The sequence below is a fragment of the Ochotona curzoniae genome, unplaced genomic scaffold, assembly GCF_017591425.1.
Source record: "Ochotona curzoniae isolate NIBS_2020 unplaced genomic scaffold, NIBS_Ocur_1.0 contig_2861, whole genome shotgun sequence".
Lineage (NCBI taxonomy): Eukaryota > Metazoa > Chordata > Mammalia > Lagomorpha > Ochotonidae > Ochotona > Ochotona curzoniae.
The window spans coordinates 2,912,419-2,930,985 of NW_024465620.1; the positions used below are offsets into that span (position 1 = coordinate 2,912,419).

Consider the following 18,567-nt stretch of genomic DNA (forward strand, 5'->3'; position numbering starts at 1 on the left):
TGCTAGGAGTGGACAGTCCTCAGGGACGCCCTGCACGGGTCTTCAGGGGGAGGGGGTGTTGGATGGAGTGGGGGAGGGGGCAGAGGAAGAGTGCCACTAAAAAAACCTCAGGGACTGGGTGGGGACAGCGCCCACGGTTCTGGGACGCTCAAGTCCAGGGGAAGCGGGAGGCCACGGTCTGTGGCTGCCGGAGCTCGGGTTCAAGGGCAGACCAACAGCAGTTAAGCTGGGGTGGGGGAGGTGGCACAGAAGGAATGTCGATAAGGCAGGCAGGACAGCCCTGGCTACTTCTTGGGGACCGCCCTATGTGCCAGGACTGTGGGGCAATGGTGGGGGAGTCAAGGTGGGGTGCATCCTGCCCCCCCCGGGGGGCTTTCCACTGTGGGAAGGTGGATCTGGCTCCAAGCACCAGGAGGAGGTTCCGTGGGCGCCGGAGCTCCAGCGTGGGTGTGGGCTTCCCAAGGTGGACCTTTGCCCCAAGGCACCAGGAGAAGGTGCCATGGGCGCCAGAGCTGCAGGGCGTGAGCAGGGGAGATGAGCAGCTGCTGGCTCCAGGATGTGGATGCAGCCGCTGAGGCCGGGAAGGACCCAGTGTGGGCAGGACAGCTGGAGACAGTGGCAGGGGGAGACCCTGAGTGAATCCAAGACATGGGAGGAGAGACCCAGAGGGGGTAAGGCGGCCAGGAATGACGCTGGCAGAAAGCCGACCGAGCAGGCGGTGGGAGGTGCCCAAACTAGAAACCTGACAGACAAGAGGAGGAAAACCACTATTCCTCGTGGGTGCGTCCTTCTTCCAGTGCCCACGGGGTTAGCAGCCTGCTCCAGACTCAGTGCAGATCCAGGGAACATGGCAGTGAGTGGATGCACCAGGCCCACAGGGGACGGGCGTGCCAGCGACCAGAGGCAGCACACAGGGCCAGCCATGAGCAGGGTGACTGAGGGTGGACCTCGTGCCGTGGACCTGGCAGGCTCTGAGCACGGCTTGCCAGGACCCATTTATTCTACTTAAGCCAAGCAGATAACAACAGAGTCACATTCCGTGCTCAGGAGCCGGGCACGGGGAGCGAGGACAGGGGTGGAGGGACCCAGGGCGCTCAGCGTGAGGTCTGCTGGGAAAGCCCAGCTGGGGTGTCGGGTAGCCAGCCCAGCCCAGCCGGGCAAGTTGTGTCAGCAGAAAGGGTAAGGTTTCAAGCCATAGGATTTGGCCAGCACCTTGGGGGGCATGCATGGCACACAAGATGGGGTACCACAACAGGGAGCTGAAAAGGAATGGCTGAGAGGTCGGCAGGACCGTCGGCTGTCAGAGGCAGTGTCCCAAGGGGAGAGGCCGGGGGCAGATCCCCAGGAGGTGGGGCCTTGGGCTTGGTACACGGCATGGCTCGGTGCCTTGATTGTGGTTTTAGCTTAGGCCAAGGTGGTGGAATTCCTGCTAGGTGTCCGAGCAGTTATTTGTTTGTTTATTCATGACATAGAATGGACAGGAGAGGCAGGGTGACAGGCAGGCAGGTAAAGCATCCGTCTGCAAGCATTTTGTGAGGAGCCCCACCCAGCTGCCACACAGAGACAGAAGCGGGGCGTTGGGGGGTGGTCAGCCTGGGAGGGGATGGAGGCCAGGGGTCACCATCTCACCCCATTCCTCATCCCTCCCTCCATGTAAGGACCACTGCACACTTACTGCCACAGGGTGCCAGGACGGGTCCTTCCTGTCCCTGGCAGACAACCAGGCCAGGGTGGCACGCGCTCCCACAGAGGGACCCAGGGCAGGGCAGTCCAGGCAAGCCCACGCAAGGATCCCACCCGGGCCGGCTGCCGGCCACACAGCTGTCCCGTCCCTGCCCCCGGGGGAGCTGGAGCTGCTTGGACGGTCCCCCTGGACGCCGAGTAAATAAAGCTGATGAAGACGCTGCTGTTCCGGCTCTGCGCCCGCCTGCCCCAGGCTGAGGACCCAACCGGGAAAAGGGTCCCCCAACCTTCAAACCCCGGGCTCCCGCTTTGGGGCCCCAGGCCCTGTCCCCCACCCCCACCCCCGCATTGCCTCCTCCGTTAGAGCTGCGAGTGCAGGTCCTCACCCTGCCTGCTGGCAGCACGGATTCCAGGCTTGCCACTCCTACCCCCGCTCCCCCTGGGCAGCGGCAGAGAGGGAGGTGCCTGGAATCGGGGCGTCACCAGCCATCCGCCTCGCCCCTTAAGGAAACCCAAGTCCCTCAGGCTCCGGCCCCCAGCCCCTCCTCCCCGGGGAGACTCCCTCCCCCCACCCCGCCCCGTCCCCTTAAAATATCTGGGATCCCTATGGCAACCGGCGCGGGGCGACAGGTGCGGGGTGTTATTTACGGGTCAAGCCCGAAATAGCCCGGGGCGAGGGTGGGCAGGCGGGGCGAGGGTGGGCAGGCGGCGCCCGGCCCTGGCCAGGGATTGCCAAGGTGCAGCTGAGCCTGGAGCCCGGGCGGCCTGCGCTTGGAGCCGCCCCACCGCGACTCAGACCCCAGTTCCGAGAGCGTCCCGGCCTGGGAGATCCCCGCGCGCTCCGGGCTTCTGGCAATGGCTCGCATCCCCCTCCTGTGAGTCCGCACGGGTGCCTGGTTCCCTGGGACTCCCATCAGCCAGCGCCCGACTGTCCCCTGTTCCGTGGATGCTGCGGCTTCCGCTGTCCCTTGGAGACCCGGGGGAAAGCTGTGTGCCCCTTCTGAAGACCTCAGTTCCTGCGCTTCCTAACTCACGTGGACCCCAGCTGGGAGAAAGCAGACTGTGGGCCTGTATCCTCTTTGTGCAGGACCCCAAGTTACCAGCCGGGGGTCCCCAGCGGCCTCGGGGCGCTGGCTGTCTTCTCTGCCAGGCTCCAAACTTACTCCAGGCCTTCCCAGCAGCCAACTGGTCCGCCCTCCCTGTTGGCAGTTCCTGCGGAGCCCGGGATCGCGCCCCCTTCCTAGCCCTGCCCCTTGCAAGGCCCCAGCCGGGAACGCAGGACGCCTCACCTCGCCCGTGGAAGCGCTGTCCAGGCCCACCTGCCGTCGGAACCATGATGTGGTCCAACTTCTTGATGCAAGAGGAGGACCGGAGGCGGGCTGGCCGGAGGCGGGCCCGGGGACAGCCGCAGCTTGGGCTGACGCCTGAGCGGGAGGGCCAAGTGAAACTGGTGCTGCTGCTGACCGCTGTGGGGGCCGTGCTGGCCGTGCTGGCCGTGGGCACCGAGTTCTGGGTGGAGTTCAACACCTACAAGGCCAACGGCAGCGCCGTCTGCGAGGCCGCCCACCTGGGGCTCTGGAAGGTATGCATCAAGCGGCTGTGGCAGGCCGATGTGCCTGTGGGCAGGGAGACCTGCGGTCCTGCGGAGCTGCCTGGAGGTGAGAGTGCAGGGCTGGGCCTTGCTACACCACAGAGGGCCTGAGGCCCAGGGCTGCCTCTGCTCCCAGACCCCAATACAGCGTGGGTCTCAACCCATCTTACGTAGAGGACCTGTGTCCCCCCAGCTCAGCCTGCACCCCCAGCTCAGCCTGCACCCCCAGCTCAGCCTGCGTCCCCAGCTCAGCCTGCACCCCCAGCTCAGCCTGCGTCACCAGCTCAGCCTGAGTCCAGCTCAGCCTGTGTCCCCAGCTCAGCCTGCACCCCCAGCTCAGCCTGCGTCCAGCTCAGCCTGCACCCCAACTCAGCCTGCACCCCCAGCTCAGCCTGCGTCACCAGCTCAGCCTGCGTCCCCAGCTCAGCCTGCACCCCCAGCTCAGCCTGTGTCCAGCTCAGCCTGCACCCCAACTCAGCCTGCACCCCAACTCAGCCTGCACCCCCAGCTCAGCCTGCATCCCCAGCTCAGCCTGCGTCCCCAGCTCAGCCTGCACCCCCAGCTCAGCCTGCACCCCCAGCTCAGCCTGCGTCACCAGCTCAGCCTGAGTCCAGCTCAGCCTGTGTCCCCAGCTCAGCCTGCACCCCCAGCTCAGCCTGCGTCCAGCTCAGCCTGTGTCCCCAGCTCAGCCTGCACCCCCAGCTCAGCCTGCCTGTCTGCTGTTCAGTGCTCAGGGTTGCTCCTGTAGCTGGACTCACAGACCAGCTGGTACCAGAGTCCATTCTGAACTCCCCCAAATCCTGTCACCCCAACCAGCCTGGAATCCCACAGTAGGCTGTGTCTCTAGACCACCCCCTGCTCCCCAGGCCAGCCAGGCCACAGATGTGTCAGAGCCCACCACCCTAGGCTGAGCTGTGTCAGGGATCCCCCTCCCCAGGCCGAGCTCTGTTTCAGCCCCCCAGGCTGAGCTCTGTGCCGGAGCCCCTCAGGCTGAGCTGTGTGTGTGTCAGCCTCCCCAGGCTGAGCTGTGAGAGCCCACCTCCCCAGGCTGAGCTGTGTCAGGGGGCCGCTCCCCAGGCTGAGCTCTGTGTTGGAGCCCCCCAGGCCGAGCTGTGTGTGTGTCAGCCGCCCAGGCTGAGCTGTGAGAGCCCACCTCCCCAGGCTGAGCTGTGTGTGTGTCAGCCCCCCCCAGGCTGAGCTGTGTGTGTGTCAGCCCCCCCCCCCCAGGCTGAGCTGTGTGTGTGTGTCAGCTCCCCCCAGGCTGAGCTGTGTGTGTCAGCCCCACCCCCCAGGCTGAGCTGTGTGTGTGTCAGCCCCCCCCAGGCTGAGCTGTCATCCTGTCACTGCTCTGAGAGTTCCTGCACCTCTTTTCCCTCAGGAGGTATCCCTCTGGGATCCCACCAAGATGGGGCCCCTCGTCCTCCCCCTCGGGATGGAGATCTCACAGCACATCTAGCTGCGTGGGCCACAGCCTGAGCGTTGAGTCCTACGTCAGCCGCAGCTGCAGTGGCTGCTTGGTCCCAACGGGCATAACCTGCTCCCACCACCCTGGCCACCACCCAGCCCCTTGCTGCCGCAGGGTGGGCCTCACACCTGCCCGGCTCCTCACTGACAGGTGCCCCCCGGGGGGCCAGGGCTAGCGTGCCCATGATCTTACCTTCAGCTTTGCAGGTGGGGGCTTCCCTTGTCCCCGCTCTACCTGCCTGCACCCATCATGTGCCTCAGTTTACCCAGGGGGTGGACTAGATGAATCCAGCATTTTTTCCCACCGATTTTAAGACTTCTTGCACTTCAAGCACACGAGGTTGAGTGAGTCTTCGGTCTGTGTGATCTTTCTTGAGCATCCTTTTACTTCATGATCTGTTTCTTAGAATTTCTGACTCAGCTCTGCAATATGGTTGATAGACAAATGTGAACGCGGATTTGGTCTTGGAGAAGATACAGTGCTTGTACGCACAGTTTTGATGAAATATTTATTTGAAAGGCAGCATTAGAGCATCAGTCATCCGTGGGCTCACTCCTCAGATGGCTTCGATGGCCAGGGTTGGACCAGACTGAAGCCAGGAAGCAGCAGCTTTATCTCATGTCGGCCCCTGGGAAGTACCACGCCCCCGCGGCTGGCGGTCACGCGTGGGGCCATCGCTGGCCCCGCAGTCAGCGAGCGCTCCGCCATGGCCAGGCCCCATCCGCTCTCCCGAGGCCGGTTCCCTCCCACCCTCCCAGGGTTTGGCACTGCCATTTCAGTCTCGCTGGGCTGGGCAGCACCTCCCGGCTGGCTACAGGAACCCGCGTGCCTTTGGGACCTGCTGAGCCAGTGTCTCCCCCTGGATTCCCATTCATGCCCCACGCATCTGGGTCAACCTCTCCTCGCGCTGCCTGGCGGGGGCCCTTTGTGTCTGGACAGGCAGGATGTGATGTGAGACCTCCTGTCGCCTGTGTCCTTTGCTGACTAAAGCCATTCAGAACGTCTCATCACAGCAAGCCAGCACGGAGATCCTGTCTCCGAGTGCCCAGGCGGCCGACCTCAGGGCTGGGGCCTGGCTCCCGGTCTGCGTGCTCCTCACATCTCCTCCTCAGGCTGTGGGCGTCCGAGTCCAGCCCCATCACTGCCTCCCTCTCTCTCTCTCTCTCTCTCTCTCCGCCCCTGCAGAAGCCAACTGCACCTACTTTAAGTTCTTCACCACAGGGGAGAACACTCGCGTCTTCCAGAGAAGCACCAAGAAGGGTGAGCATTGCCGGCCCTGCCTCAGTGTCCCACCAGCGACGGGCCCGAGGGGCCGGCCCGGGCAGGCTCCGTGAGCCAGCAGGAGCTAGGCAGCCCTGGTGCACCTGTGAGGTGGAGGAAGGATCCCGTGCACATGAATGGGCACCTGCCCGCGTGCGGAGCCCTGCCTTATCCTCGGGATATCAGAGGGAGGTTGGGTCAAGATTTCCCTGGGAGGGAGATGAGGGCCAGCGGTGACCAGTGAGAGTCTTGGGTCATCCCCTATGAGACATCTGCACACTCGTGACAAGCCAGAGGCAGGTCACAGCTGGCCACATCCACATCTTTCCAACCCCTCTGAGAGCCTTCACTCCTAGAGCAGTGTTAAGACGCCAGCGGGATGGTCTCCCGCTTGCCAACTCCCGTCTCGTTTCTGAACCCTCGGTCTTCCCAGTTCCAGGCTCCCATCGAGGTGTCCCTTCCCTCCCCTACCCCCACTAAGGCAACCTGTTACTCCCCCGCCCATGGCCTCTGCTTCCCCCATCCCCACGGAGGCAGCCCCTCGTTCCCCCGCCCACGGCCTCTGCTTCCCTGTCCCCGCAGAGGTTAACGTGGCAGCTGCGGCGGTTGCAGTCTTGGGCCTGGCGCTCATGGCCTTGGGCTGCCTCTGCGTCATCATGGTGCTTAGTAAAGGTGCTGAGTCCCTGCTCCGAGTCGGGGCTGTGTGCTTCGGCCTCTCAGGTGAGGGCAGCAGCCTGAAGGCCGAGGTATTGCAAATGGGAGGTGGGAAAGTCTGAGTGCTAGTGCGTGCTGGGAGGTGGGGCTTTCAAGCACTGTAGCATCTTGGGAAATGAGGTGGTCAAGCACTGTTGCATGCTGAGATGAGATATCCAAGCACTGTTGCATGCTGGGAGAACAGCTGTCAAGTAGTGTTGCATCCTGGGAGATGGGAATGTGTGAGCACTGTTGCATCCTGGGAGAAGCGATGTTCAGGCCCTGCCACATGCTGGGAGGTGGGATTCCAAGCTGCATGCTAGGGTGAGTGTTGTCCAGGCACTGTTGGATACTGGGAGGTGAGAGGTGCTGGAGATGGGGGGTCTCTCAGGCCCTGCTGTGCGGAAGATTCACATGAATTTCAGATCCAGATGTGGGTCCACGAGGGACTGCATGCCACCGGAAGGCTGGAGCACCAAGCCCTGAGGCAAGACAGGAGGTGGAGAAGCTGCAGGACCGTGCATGGCCTTCAGATGGGAGCCTTCTAAGCTCTGTTGTCGGCCTGGAACTGGAGGCTTGCCAGAAGCTTCCTTGGTTTGCCCCTGGAGTCTGCAAGTGCCATTGCATGCTGGGAGGTCAGGGAGGGCCAGGGATGCAGCGTGCTCCCAGTGGGAGAGTTCCAAGGTTTGTGCTGGTTGGGAGCTGAATGGTTTCCAGTCTTTGAGACGTGGAGCTGGACTCTGCAAAACCTGCTGCATTCTTGTTGTGAAATGCAGTACTCAACATTTCAGTACGTTGTGAACTGAACTCCCGTTGTGATGGAGCTTTATAGGGTCACTCACCTTGGTTTCATAGAGAAGTAAGTTAAGGCCCAGGAGAGTGAGGCTGCGTCACAGTCCCAGCCCGTTGACAGAAGGACCGGGAGCTTGGCCTTCCACTCCAGAAGCGGTCTTGGCTCCCTGCCTCGTCGCTTCCATCGGGGCTGTTTTCCTGTGTGTGTTCTGTAGGCTCGGGGCGTGGTGTGGAGGACACAGCCTTAGCTGGGAGTCAGGTGGTCTCAGTTGCAGCCCAGGCTGAGCCCTGGATCACTGTGTAACCAGGAAGGAACTGTGGGTGTTCAGGAGTCCACGGGTCTGCAACGGCAGCGAACACGCTCTTGTTACTTGTTGCCTTAGAGCGACATTCACCCCTCCCTCTCCTCTGACTCGGTCGGCCGTGACTTCACTTAATTCAGCACATTAACATGGGTGCATGTCACCTGCTGGCCACACATGCTCACACGGCGTGTGCATGCAGAGTGCATGTGGCTCGATTTGAAGACCCAAGTGTGTGTGCATGCGTGTGCACTGTACATGTGATCCACACACTTGCATGTGACTTAATCCACAGAGCACATGTGCCTACGTGTGCACTTGCATGGCAGCTGTAATTTACCAACACGCATGGACCTAAGGGCACACGCGTGTACACATGCATCGGACAGGCGTGTACCTGGCGTTGTAAGCATGTACAGGAAGGAAAGGCACTTGTCCTGGGGAAGGTGTGCTAGTTGTTACATCCAGAGAAGTGAGACGAGACGAGTGGTCTCAGGCCGGCGCGGGGCAGCGGGCACTGTGGGAGCCACAGGCTCTTGGTAGGTGTCAGCTGGGCTGGAGGTCCTGAAGGGAGGTCAGTGTGAATGGAGCATGGCCCAGCAGAGAGGGGGAAGGGTCCGAGAGGGTCCCTGATTTCTTTAGGGCTGTGAGATTCAGGCAGAAGTCTCTTCCCTCTTGCAAACGCAGTCATCCAGGCATCTGTCTGTCACGTGTGTGTCTCCCGTCTCCCCCCCCCCCGCCCGTCCCTCCCGCAGACTCAGCACGCTCCTGTTCTGAGAGCAGCGCCACTCAGTGGGGACGCGGGGCTGGTGTCATCGTCAGACCCCTGTGCTGTTCCTGGGACAGCACAGAGGCCTGGCACAGCGGGGGTTCACAGACATTCTCAGCCAGATGTCTGAGCAAATGGGAGCGATGGTGACACTGTCGTTGTGGTAGTGACATTGGGTGTCAGGTGCCCTGGTTGGAATCTGGCCCACATTTAGGCTGTTCCTCTCCCCAGCCCCCAGCCTCCCACTCCCCGTAAGAAGTATAGCAGCTGCTGCTCCGTGTTTTGGGGACATGGTCAGTGCCTTTGCTGCCCTCCTGGGTTCAGAGCCCAAGTGAAGTAGAAATGAGATGAGCAGGTCAGCGTGTGTTGATGGTGGGGGGAGCAGAAATGGACATCAGAAGGACCTCTGAGGAGACACTTGGAGGCCAGGGGGGAGCCCCCGGTGGCAGTGTCACTTTGGCAGAGCTGGGAAGAATTGTTGGGGGTGCAAGATCCAGCAGGAAGGTGCCCCAGCCAGCATGTTGGACAAAGCTGACCCGGGGGAGGTGGTGGGAAGAGGCCGGGCACAGCTGGGGGGCAGGCAGGGACCAGCAGCAGACAAAGGTACATGACTCACGGAGCTGTAAATACTGGCCACATCTGACTCAGAGGCCGCCCTTCATGCCTCTCGCTGCCTTGGTCCCCCGTCTGTGCTTCTGTCACCTGCCTCAGGCTCCGGGAGCGAGTGCCGGCCCCTCTCCCTGCAGAGCGATCTCCTGGGCCTGGAATGCCTTTCTGGCAACTTCTCCCATGCTCTGCTTCCTCCAGTCACCCACGCCCTCACTCAGGCGCAGCAGCTCATGGGAAGACATCCCTTGTCCTTTCTTGGGGCTCCCATGTGAGGCTGGGCTGCTCCTGACTGCTGTGCTGGGGACTGGAGGCAGCAGGGGCTGGCTCGAGTACTCAGGTCCCTGCCAACCACGTGGAAGACCTAGGTGGAGCTCCTGGCTCCTCCCCGAATGGCTGCAACGGCTGGAGTTGAGCCGATCCAAAGCCAGAAGTCAGGAGCTTTTCCCCAGTGTCCCACAAGCCCAGCCTCACCTCCCGGTGCCTGACAAGTATAGGGTCCCAAGGCTTTGGGTCACCCTCAATTGCTTTCCCAGGCCACAGAGAGGGGGCTGGATGGGAGGTGGGGCAGCCGGGACGTGAGCGCCCTGTGCACCTGCTGGCCAGGGCTTGTCGCTCTGTAGATTAACCTCTCCGTATGTGAATGTGGCAGTCCGTCAGGAGGGGACTTAAAAGATGGGATCTTTGGGGTCACAGGATTCAAGGATCCACAGATGATACCAGAAGGACCAACCACAAGTTTGTTTTTTGTACCTGGAGAGGTTGTTCCTTTCCTTTGCTCCCATCAGCACCCTGAGGTCCCCTCAGGTTTGGGGGGAACCAGGGACACACAGGCTGTGCCTTCAGCGGACACCCAATCCCCCCGGATCAGCCTGAGCCATCTCCTCTCTCCCCCCAACCCTGCAGGCCTGCTGTTACTCGTCAGTCTGGAGGTGTTCCGCCATTCCGTGCGTGCCCTGCTCCAAGGAGCCGGCCCAGAGCCCCCGACACCCCCACCGCTGGCCTACGAGTACTCCTGGTCCCTGGGCTGCTGTGTGGGTGCCGGCCTTATCCTGTTCTTGGGGGGCGGCTGCTTCTTGCTGCTCTCCCTGCCGACCTGGCCCTGGGGCTCGCTCTGTGTGCAGCAGAGACCCTCGGCCAGCTAGCACCTGCCCCCCCACGGGTCCTCCCCCAGCCCTGCCCATGTGGGGTCCTCCTGTTCCCTCCTGTGTAGCATGACTTGGGCATGGGATGGGGAGAGGACTTGAATTTCCTAACGAGGGTCGCCACCTCCAGAAGGCTGGTGTGGACCTGATGGGGTGCCTAGGGGGTGGGGGAGGGAGCTGGGTTCCTCACGTTGGGGTTCAGTGTCTGTGATTCAGGGCAGCAAGTCCAGATTTGGACTTGGTAAATGTGATCTGGTTTGGGAATTAAAGGTTTGGAAATTAGCTGGCTCAGATGTGGAGTCCGTTTGTGTTAGGATGTGGGCTGGGTGTCTGGGGACAGGAGGGACGACAGCCCTCCACCCTCCCCACCTTGCCCATGTGTACTACTGATGGCCGACCCACCAGAGGGCAGGGAATCCCACCAGGCCCCTATGCAGGTCACGTGCTGGCAGCCTGACTCTGCCCCGCCGTCCCTCGCCCCTGTCCTTGCAGGAGGGCAGTCCTCACCCAGTGTGGCTGGGGCCCTGATTCCCAGGGACAGGGAGAGCCGGACATGCAGGGAGCAGGCCAAGCAGAGAGGACGACGGGCTTGCCAAGCATGTGGAACAGCCTTGACCAGACCTTGAACCTGGACCCTTCAGGCCTGGTGGCCCCTGGGTCCCCGTGGATCCCTGCGGTTGGAGCTGCCCAAGCCAGCTTGGGTGGTGGCAGCCAGTAGGGGAGGGGAGCACTCAGACAGCAGGCAGGGTCTTGGGGAGAGGCCAGACGGGGCTTTGAGGTTCCTGAAGGACAGAGCCCGCGTGTCCTGGTCACCCCTCCTAGGGGCTGCCGTCTGGCACAGGGGAGTAGAGCAGGGAAGTGACTTTGTCTGAGGCACACGGCTGTGGAGCAGAGAAGGTGGGATCTGAGCCAAGTCTGTATGAAGCCCGGCCTACCCCCAACAAGACAGCCCAGGCTGCGAACCCCAGGAGACACGGCACGGGAGCCCCCACCAGCACAGGGGCCTGGACATGTACAAGTGAGGGCGGGCACTGTAGCACAGTGGGTAAAACCCCCGTCTGCAGCACCGGTATCCACTGGGAGTGCTGGTCAAGTGCTGGCTGCTCCCTGCTAATGTGCCAGGGAAGGCAGTGGGGGTGCCCGAGTCCTTGGCACCCACAAGGGAGACTCGGCCCAGTCCAGCCCTGGCAATTGCAGACATTTGGGGAGTGAGCCAGTGGATGGAAGATCTCCGGAATTCTTCCTTTCAAATAAATGAATCATTTTCTATTTTAAAACAGAGAAACACTGGCAAGATCTTGGGCTCACCCCGACATGCCCGCAGCAGCTGGGGCTGGGCAGGACTGAAAGCAGGAGCTGGGCATCCAGCCGGCCTGCTCCCCGGCTGGCAGCGAGGGGCCCCAGTGTCACCTGTCGTCCTCAGGCTGTGCGTCAGCCGGAAACTGGAGACGAGAGTGGGGCTCAAACTGGGACACCCCCAACATATGAGCTGCCGGCATCTCAGCCACCCCAAGACTTCTTGATAAAATTCCTTGTGGGGGGGTCAAGGGAAGGAGCGGGGCTGGGGATGTTCCAGGAGGGAGGGTCCAGTGCCCCCTCTTCGCTTGTGGTTCCCCCGTTTCCTCTCTCACCCTGGCCGGTACTCGCCTCCTGCTCACCCCCGACTCCCTCCGCCTGTTTCCCAACGTCAGCCCCACGGGGCTCCTTCCTTGCTTAGGTTTGTTTCCACCAGCTTGGGCCACCAGGCCCTGGCCGGCTCCAAGTTGAAAACCCGTAGTTTTTGTGTTTTCCTGACTTTATCTGTCAGCGGTTACTGACAAGTTCCCCAGCTTTGTTGGGTTGTCCCTGGGACACGGGCAGTGCAGGTACTCAAGGTGTCTGCGGGGACCCGTGATACGGGGGTCCGTGGCGGAAGGACCACGCCAGCTCGTCAGCCTAGGCCACTTCTCCATCATCGTTATCATGATTGCAGGACACCGACGATCCAGGGGCTTGGGCATTCCCAGGTGCCCTGCTGTCTTTGTTAACTGTAGCTGCTGGGTCAGGCTGCCTTCTCTCCCTGCCAGCTGAAACTTGGCAGCCTTGGGGCAGCCATCCCTGTGCGCTTCATGAGGAAGGCAGCCACACGTGCCAGGCGCCAGTCAGGGCCCAAAGAACCCAGGTGAACCGAATGCACCAGAGAGCACCTGGCCCGGGAGGCCGGCAGAGCACACGGGCTCCCCGCGGACGGCGGGAGGGACCAGGAGCTACACGCTCGGCCCCCACCTGGCCTGGGGCCCAGGGCATAACCCGGAAAAAGGTGGACCCCTCCAAATGCGGGGGTACAAAGGGCTGGCGTCTGATGACTCTTTCCTCCTGCAGTAAAAAGTGACAGAGCTGCGAGTGAATGAAGCCTGGTAAGTCAGGCACCGTGTACGAACCTGTGTCGTGTTGCTGCTACAGATAACTGTGGACATTGTGTAAATGTATAATGAAGATTTACTTATTGCTTTGAAAGGCAGAGTTACAGAGAGGGAAGCTCTTTCATCTGCTGTTTCACTCCCTAGATGGCCACCATGGTATGGAGCTGAGCCGGTCCAAAGCTAGGAACTTCTTCCGGGTCTCTCTCCCATGCAGGTGCAGGGTCCCAAGGCTTTGGGCCGTCCTCCACTGCTTTCCCAGGCCACAGGCAGGGAGCTGGATGGGAAATGGAGCTGCTGAGATTAGAACCTGTGTCCAGATGGGATCCCGGTGTGTTCAAGGCGAGGACCTTAACCATTACACTATCGCGCCGGGCCCTATGTTTCTAACTCTAGATTGTCCCGCCGCCAGCAGGACCTTCTCCCCCACCCCTCAGCCCCATGTGAGGGGACCATTTTTCAGCTAGGGCTGCACCCGAGTCGCAGGTCCCCGGACGTGTTCTCAGGAAAGCCTCTCCTTGCTGCTCGTGGTGCTGGGCGGGACTAGGTAAGCTCCAGTGTCCAGGGCAAGTGCAGGAAGGGCTGGGCTGGGGCCAGTGGCTTGAGGCCGGGTGCACCTGCTGCTTCTCCTTCTCCCGTCCAGCCCTGCTTCTCAGTCATCATTGTGAGGAGCAAATGCGCTGATAATCCCCCGCAAAGCTCCCAGCAGCCGGCCTGGCGCGTGGCTGCCATGCCTCCAGCTTCCTCTCTACCAAGCTGCGCCCTGGGCCCCACATGACAACAGCCAGGGCTGGGCCAGGAGCTTCCTCCAGGTCTCCCGCGTGGGCGCAGGGTCCCAAGGCTTTGGGCTGTCCTCTGCTTCTTTCCCAGGCCACAGCAGGGAGCTGGATGGGAAGTGGAGCTGCCGGGATTAGAACCAGTGCCCATGTGAAATGCCTGCACTGCAGGTGATGGCTCTCCCTGGTACACCATGCTGCTGCCCTCCCACTGACCCTGACAGGGTTGTCTTATTCACCAAATCATAATGATTTTCAGATAAAAGTGATTTTTTCAGTATAAATATTGTCCCAAATTGTTGATGTTAATTGTTGGACTCAGCAAAGGGAATCTGTATTTCATTTGCAAAAACCCAACAGGGATGGGGGCAGGAGTTCCTGCCGCTGGACGGACCTCAGGATGGCCGCAAGGGACACCGGGGCTGCCAGCCAGAGGGGAGCCCTGAGCTCAGGACACACCCACCCTACATCCGGGCTTGGTGCCCAGGACAGGCAGGACAAGCGCCTGAGGTCTTTGCACATGTCCTCATGCCTTCCTGGCCTGTGCTTAGGGATGGAGATACACTCCCAGCCAAGTTCTCCGTGACCAGACCCCTGCTGGAAGACACCCATGAGGCCCTGCGGCACCACACTGTCCCGCCCACCCACCCGTCACTCTCGCTGTCTGCCCACCCACCTGTCCTCCCAACTGGAGCATGAGTTCTGTGCAAGCCGGGCTGCCTGCTGGTAACGGTGCTGGGTGTGCACGGTGGTGCCTAGCTGAGTAAACAGGCAGCGGCTTGCTCGGCCCTGGAGCCCTGTGGGACCCTGCAGAGAGTCCGAGTTCAGGGGATACCCTGTCCGGCCTGCAAAGCCAAGGGTGGCCATCCAGCGTCCCGCCAGGTCTAGGTCCGGGCCTCCTGCAGGTTTGTTCAATGCCACGGACACTGTTGCCCACGGCCTCTCCACCACGGTCCCCCAGCAGCCCTGGGACTGCTCCGGCTCCCCTGTGTCGCAGAGAGACTCATTTGTCAGAGGGCCAGCTCTGTGCCTTGGTGGGTAAAGCTCCCACTGCAGCACCGGCATCCTGTGTGGACACCGGTTCAAGTCCCAGATGCTCCACTTCCCTACTGCCAGCTATAGGCCTGGGAAAGCTGCAAAGGATGGCTGGAGTGCTTGGGCCCCCGAACCCAAATGGGAGACCCAGCAGGGGTCCCAAGTCTGAAGGAGTTACCCAAATCTAGACGTGCAAATGGAAGTCAGTTAGCTGTGTACATTTGTCAGTTTGACTTTGGGCACCACAAGCGAGCCCACAGGAGGTTGTGCCGGAGATGCGTGTGGTTGGACTTGCCTGGTGAGGCTGACACGGGCTTGGTGCGGAGCCAGGGCCTCCTGGGCAGGGAGGGTCCGACGCGGTGGAGGTGAAGCAGGAAGCAAAGGCGTGGTCATCATGACGCTCCGTCAGGGAGCTACCTCGTGAGCTGAGCCGGACGCCACGAGTCTCCCGGTGGCTGGCTGGTTTTGAGATCGATTTACTGATATTAGAAAGGCAGATTTACAGTTAGAAAGATCTTCCAAATGCTTGTTCACTCCCCAAATGGCTGCAACCACCGGAACTGAGCTGCTCCAGAGCCAGGAGCCGGAGGCTTCTTCTCGGTCTCCCCTGTGGGTGCGGGGTTCCAAAAGCTGAGCCACCCTGTGCAGATCTGCTGCCTGCAGGGCTCACAGCCGAGGAGGGCTGCCCCGGGCCTGGAGTGGCACAGCAGGTGCAGCCTCTGCCTGCAGGGCTCACAGCCGAGGAGGGCTGCCCCGGGCCTGGAGTGGCACAGCAGGTGCAGCCTCTGCCTGCAGGGCTCACAGCCGAGGAGGGCTGCCCCGGGCCTGGAGTGGCACAGCAGGTGCAGCCTCTGCCTGCAGGGCTCACAGCCGAGGAGGGCTGCCCCGGGCCTGGAGTGGCACAGCAGGTGCAGCCTCTGCCTGCAGGGCTCACAGCCGAGGAGGGCTGCCCCGGGCCTGGAGTGGCACAGCAGGTGCAGCCTCTGCCTGCAGGGCTCACAGCCGAGGAGGGCTGCCCCGGGCCTGGAGTGGCACAGCAGGTGCAGCCTCTGCTTGCAGGGCTCACAGCTGAGGAGGGCTGCCCCGGGCCTGGAGTGGCACAGCAGGTGGAGCTCCCTGCCGACACACCTGAGAAAGCAGCAGTCATGACCTAGTGCTCGGACTGCCGCACACACGTCAGAGACTCAGAAGGTCGGGCTCCTGGCTCTGGCATGGCCCATCCTGGGCATTGCTGCTGGGCGTTGGGGACTGTGCCAGAAAAGGAAGACCTCTCTCTCTCTAACTCTCCCTTTTGAATAAATGAAGAAGCCATAACAAATAGGATCTCGAGTCCATGTGCGCGAACGTGGCTGGTTCCTGGCCACCTGGGCCTGTGGCAGATCTGGAATCAGTTTGGGTCTTACATGCCAATAGCTAATTATTGTGACGCTGGATTTCTCTGCCTCGGGGGTGGGCGATGGATGACGGGCAGGGGGCTCCCAGGAGCCTGAAGGGTTCAGGGTTCATGGGTCACCCCGCTCTGGGGACGGAAACCTGGACCGGGTTGTTTGCATCTGCAGGTGTCGCATGTCCTCTGCAAGGGCGCCACCTGTAGGTCGTCGCTGAGGCGGGCAGGCGGACGCTGGAAATGTACCCGAGGATCCCCGGGGAGTCAGGTCTGCAAGGTGTCCTGGCCGGGGACCCAGGTGGAGGCAGGCCCTGACCGGGAACGAAAGAGCCGCCCGTGCAGGTGGACCGAGCTGGCCAAGGCCACAGCCAGGATGTCAGCCAAGGGGGCCTGCACAGGTGCCAGCCGTCTGTCCCGATTTGCCGGGGACTCTGTCAGGTCCAGTGTCCCCGGGAAAACTGTGTTCTAGTTTCACAGCTGACAGCCTCCCGGGGACGCACGCACGGGCCGTGCGGGGAACTGGGACAGCAGGCCACACCGCACACGGCAGCTCTGTCAGACTCCGGTCTCTGCCTGGCGTGGCACGGCTCAGCGTTCTGGAACCATGAAGGCCTTTCCCCACGCCCCCCACCCTGACAGGGCCTCCCACTCTGAAAGCCAGGGGCATCGCTACCCTCCCCCCAGCCTGTCCTGAGTGGGAAACTTCAGGAAGCACAACTTTATGGGGCTTGAATAAACATGAAGTAGCAGATTTGTAAGTGAACCTGACAGTTCAGGTCCTGGCTGCTCCACTTCTGATCCAGCTCCCTCCCGTACCTGAGAAAGCAGCAGAGGACGGCCCAAGCGCTTCAGACCCTGCACTCACACGGGAGACCCAGAAGAAGCTCCTGGCTCCTGGTCAGCTCAGCTCTGGCTGTGGCGGCCACTTGGGGAGTGAAACCAGTGGATGGAAGATCCTTCTGTCTCTCCTCTCTGCAAGTCTACTTTTCCAAGAAAATAAATAATTCCTTAAGAAGATTTACTTTGGGACCTGGTGCAGTAGCCTAGCAGCTAAAGTCCTTGCCTTGCACCTGCTGGGATCCCATATCGGCGCCGGCTCATATCCCTGCTTGTGACCTGGGAAAGCAGTTGAGGACAGCACAAAGCCTTGGGACCCTGTATCCACGTGGGAGACCTGGAAGAGGTTCCTGGCTCCTGGCTTCGGATTGGCTCAACTCTGACCATTATGGCGACTTGGGGAGTGAACCTGTGGATGGAAGATCTTCCTCTATTTATATCTGACTTTCTAATTAAAATAAACAAATTTTTAAAAGAAGATTTATTTATTTCTTTGAGAGTTTCAGAGAGGAGAGAGAGATCTTCCACTGTACCATCCTTGGTGCTTTCCCAGGCCATCAGCAGGGAGCTGGGAGCTGGTACGGGCTGCCAGCACTGCGTGCGGGTGCAGGCTTAGCTCATCAAACCACAATGCGGATCCCTCGCCTGCCGGCGGACACCTGGGCCGATGCCGTGGTGGGGGGAGCCGCAGTGGGCACGATGCCCTGGTGGGGGGAGCCACAGTGGGCACGATGCCCTGGTGGGGGGAGCCGCAGTGGGCGCCATTCTCTGGTGGGGGGAGCCACAGTGGGCACGATGCCGTGGTGGGGGGAGCCGCAGTGGGCACGATGCCATGGGCGGGTGGATTAGCACAGTGGTGGGAGGCCGTGGTGGGAGAGCCGCAGTGCGCTCAGGAGGGTAGGTGTGTGTCCAGTGTGTTGTCTCAGTTCCTCTGGCTGGGGAGTGACAATGCTGGGTGTCCTGGAGCCTTCGGGGAGTTGCTAAGTGGGAGAAGTCGCAAGGCGGGCAGCCTCTGTCTGTCCGGTGCCAGCTGGGGTGTGCGGGATCCATTCCCCGCGCTGCGGCAGACAGCAGAGCTTAGCCTAGCTCGTGATTCTCTTGCCTTCACTTGTTATGTAACTGGAGCTTCCTGCACCAGAGCCTTGGAGCTGGTGGTTGGGGGGTTGGAGTCGGGGAGGAGAGGCAGAGAGAGAGAGAGAGAGAGAGAGAGAAAGGCAGTGAGGCTCAGCAGCCGCCACCCCTCATGGCCCTGGGGAGTCTTCAGGCGCTGAGCCCATAAAACACAGGTGCTGATGAGAAAGCCCCCTGGCCTCTCCCTCCTCGGTTGTCTGGGTCCCCCTGGCCCTCCCTGGTTCTCTGAGCTCCTCTGGCCCACCCCCCTCCTTGGTTCTCTGGGGTCCCCCGGCCCTCCCCTCCCCGGTTTTCCAGGTTCCCCCCGCCACGTGCACCTGTGGATGAAGTGACTCCGGAGCCGGGCTGGGAGGGGTTCAGAACCTCAGTCTGCATCGTGACACGGGAGAGGGGGAGGAGTGGGGAGGGTCAGCAGGGCTCGGGGGAGAAGCCCGGCCTGCAGGCCCTGTGCACCTGCCACAGCGGAGCTGCACCTGCTGATGCTCCCGGACTGTCTCCATTTGGAAAAGGAGGGTGGTGACGGTGGTGCTGTGCTGGCTGAGAGGGAGGGGCAGCCCAGAGGGGAATGGGGCAGCCCAGAGGGGGAGGAGCAGTCCAGAGGGGGAGGGGTTATTCCAGAGGGGGAGGGGTTATTCCAAAGGGGGAGGGTCAGCCCAGAGGGGGAGGGTCAGTCCAGAGAGGGAGGGTCAGTCCAGA

The 18,567-nt window shown here is 61.6% G+C and overlaps 1 protein-coding gene across 1 annotated transcript; it reads left to right on the forward strand.

Moving 5' to 3' along the window:
* Positions 1-3,016: 3,016 nt before the first annotated feature.
* On the forward strand, positions 3,017-10,306 carry CACNG6 (calcium voltage-gated channel auxiliary subunit gamma 6). Its single transcript, XM_040978233.1, has 4 exons — positions 3,017-3,341; positions 5,925-5,999; positions 6,582-6,719; positions 10,068-10,306. The coding sequence occupies exons 1-4, from the start codon at positions 3,017-3,019 to the stop codon at positions 10,304-10,306; spliced, it is 777 nt and encodes a 258-aa protein (XP_040834167.1).
* Positions 10,307-18,567: the final 8,261 nt, after the last annotated feature.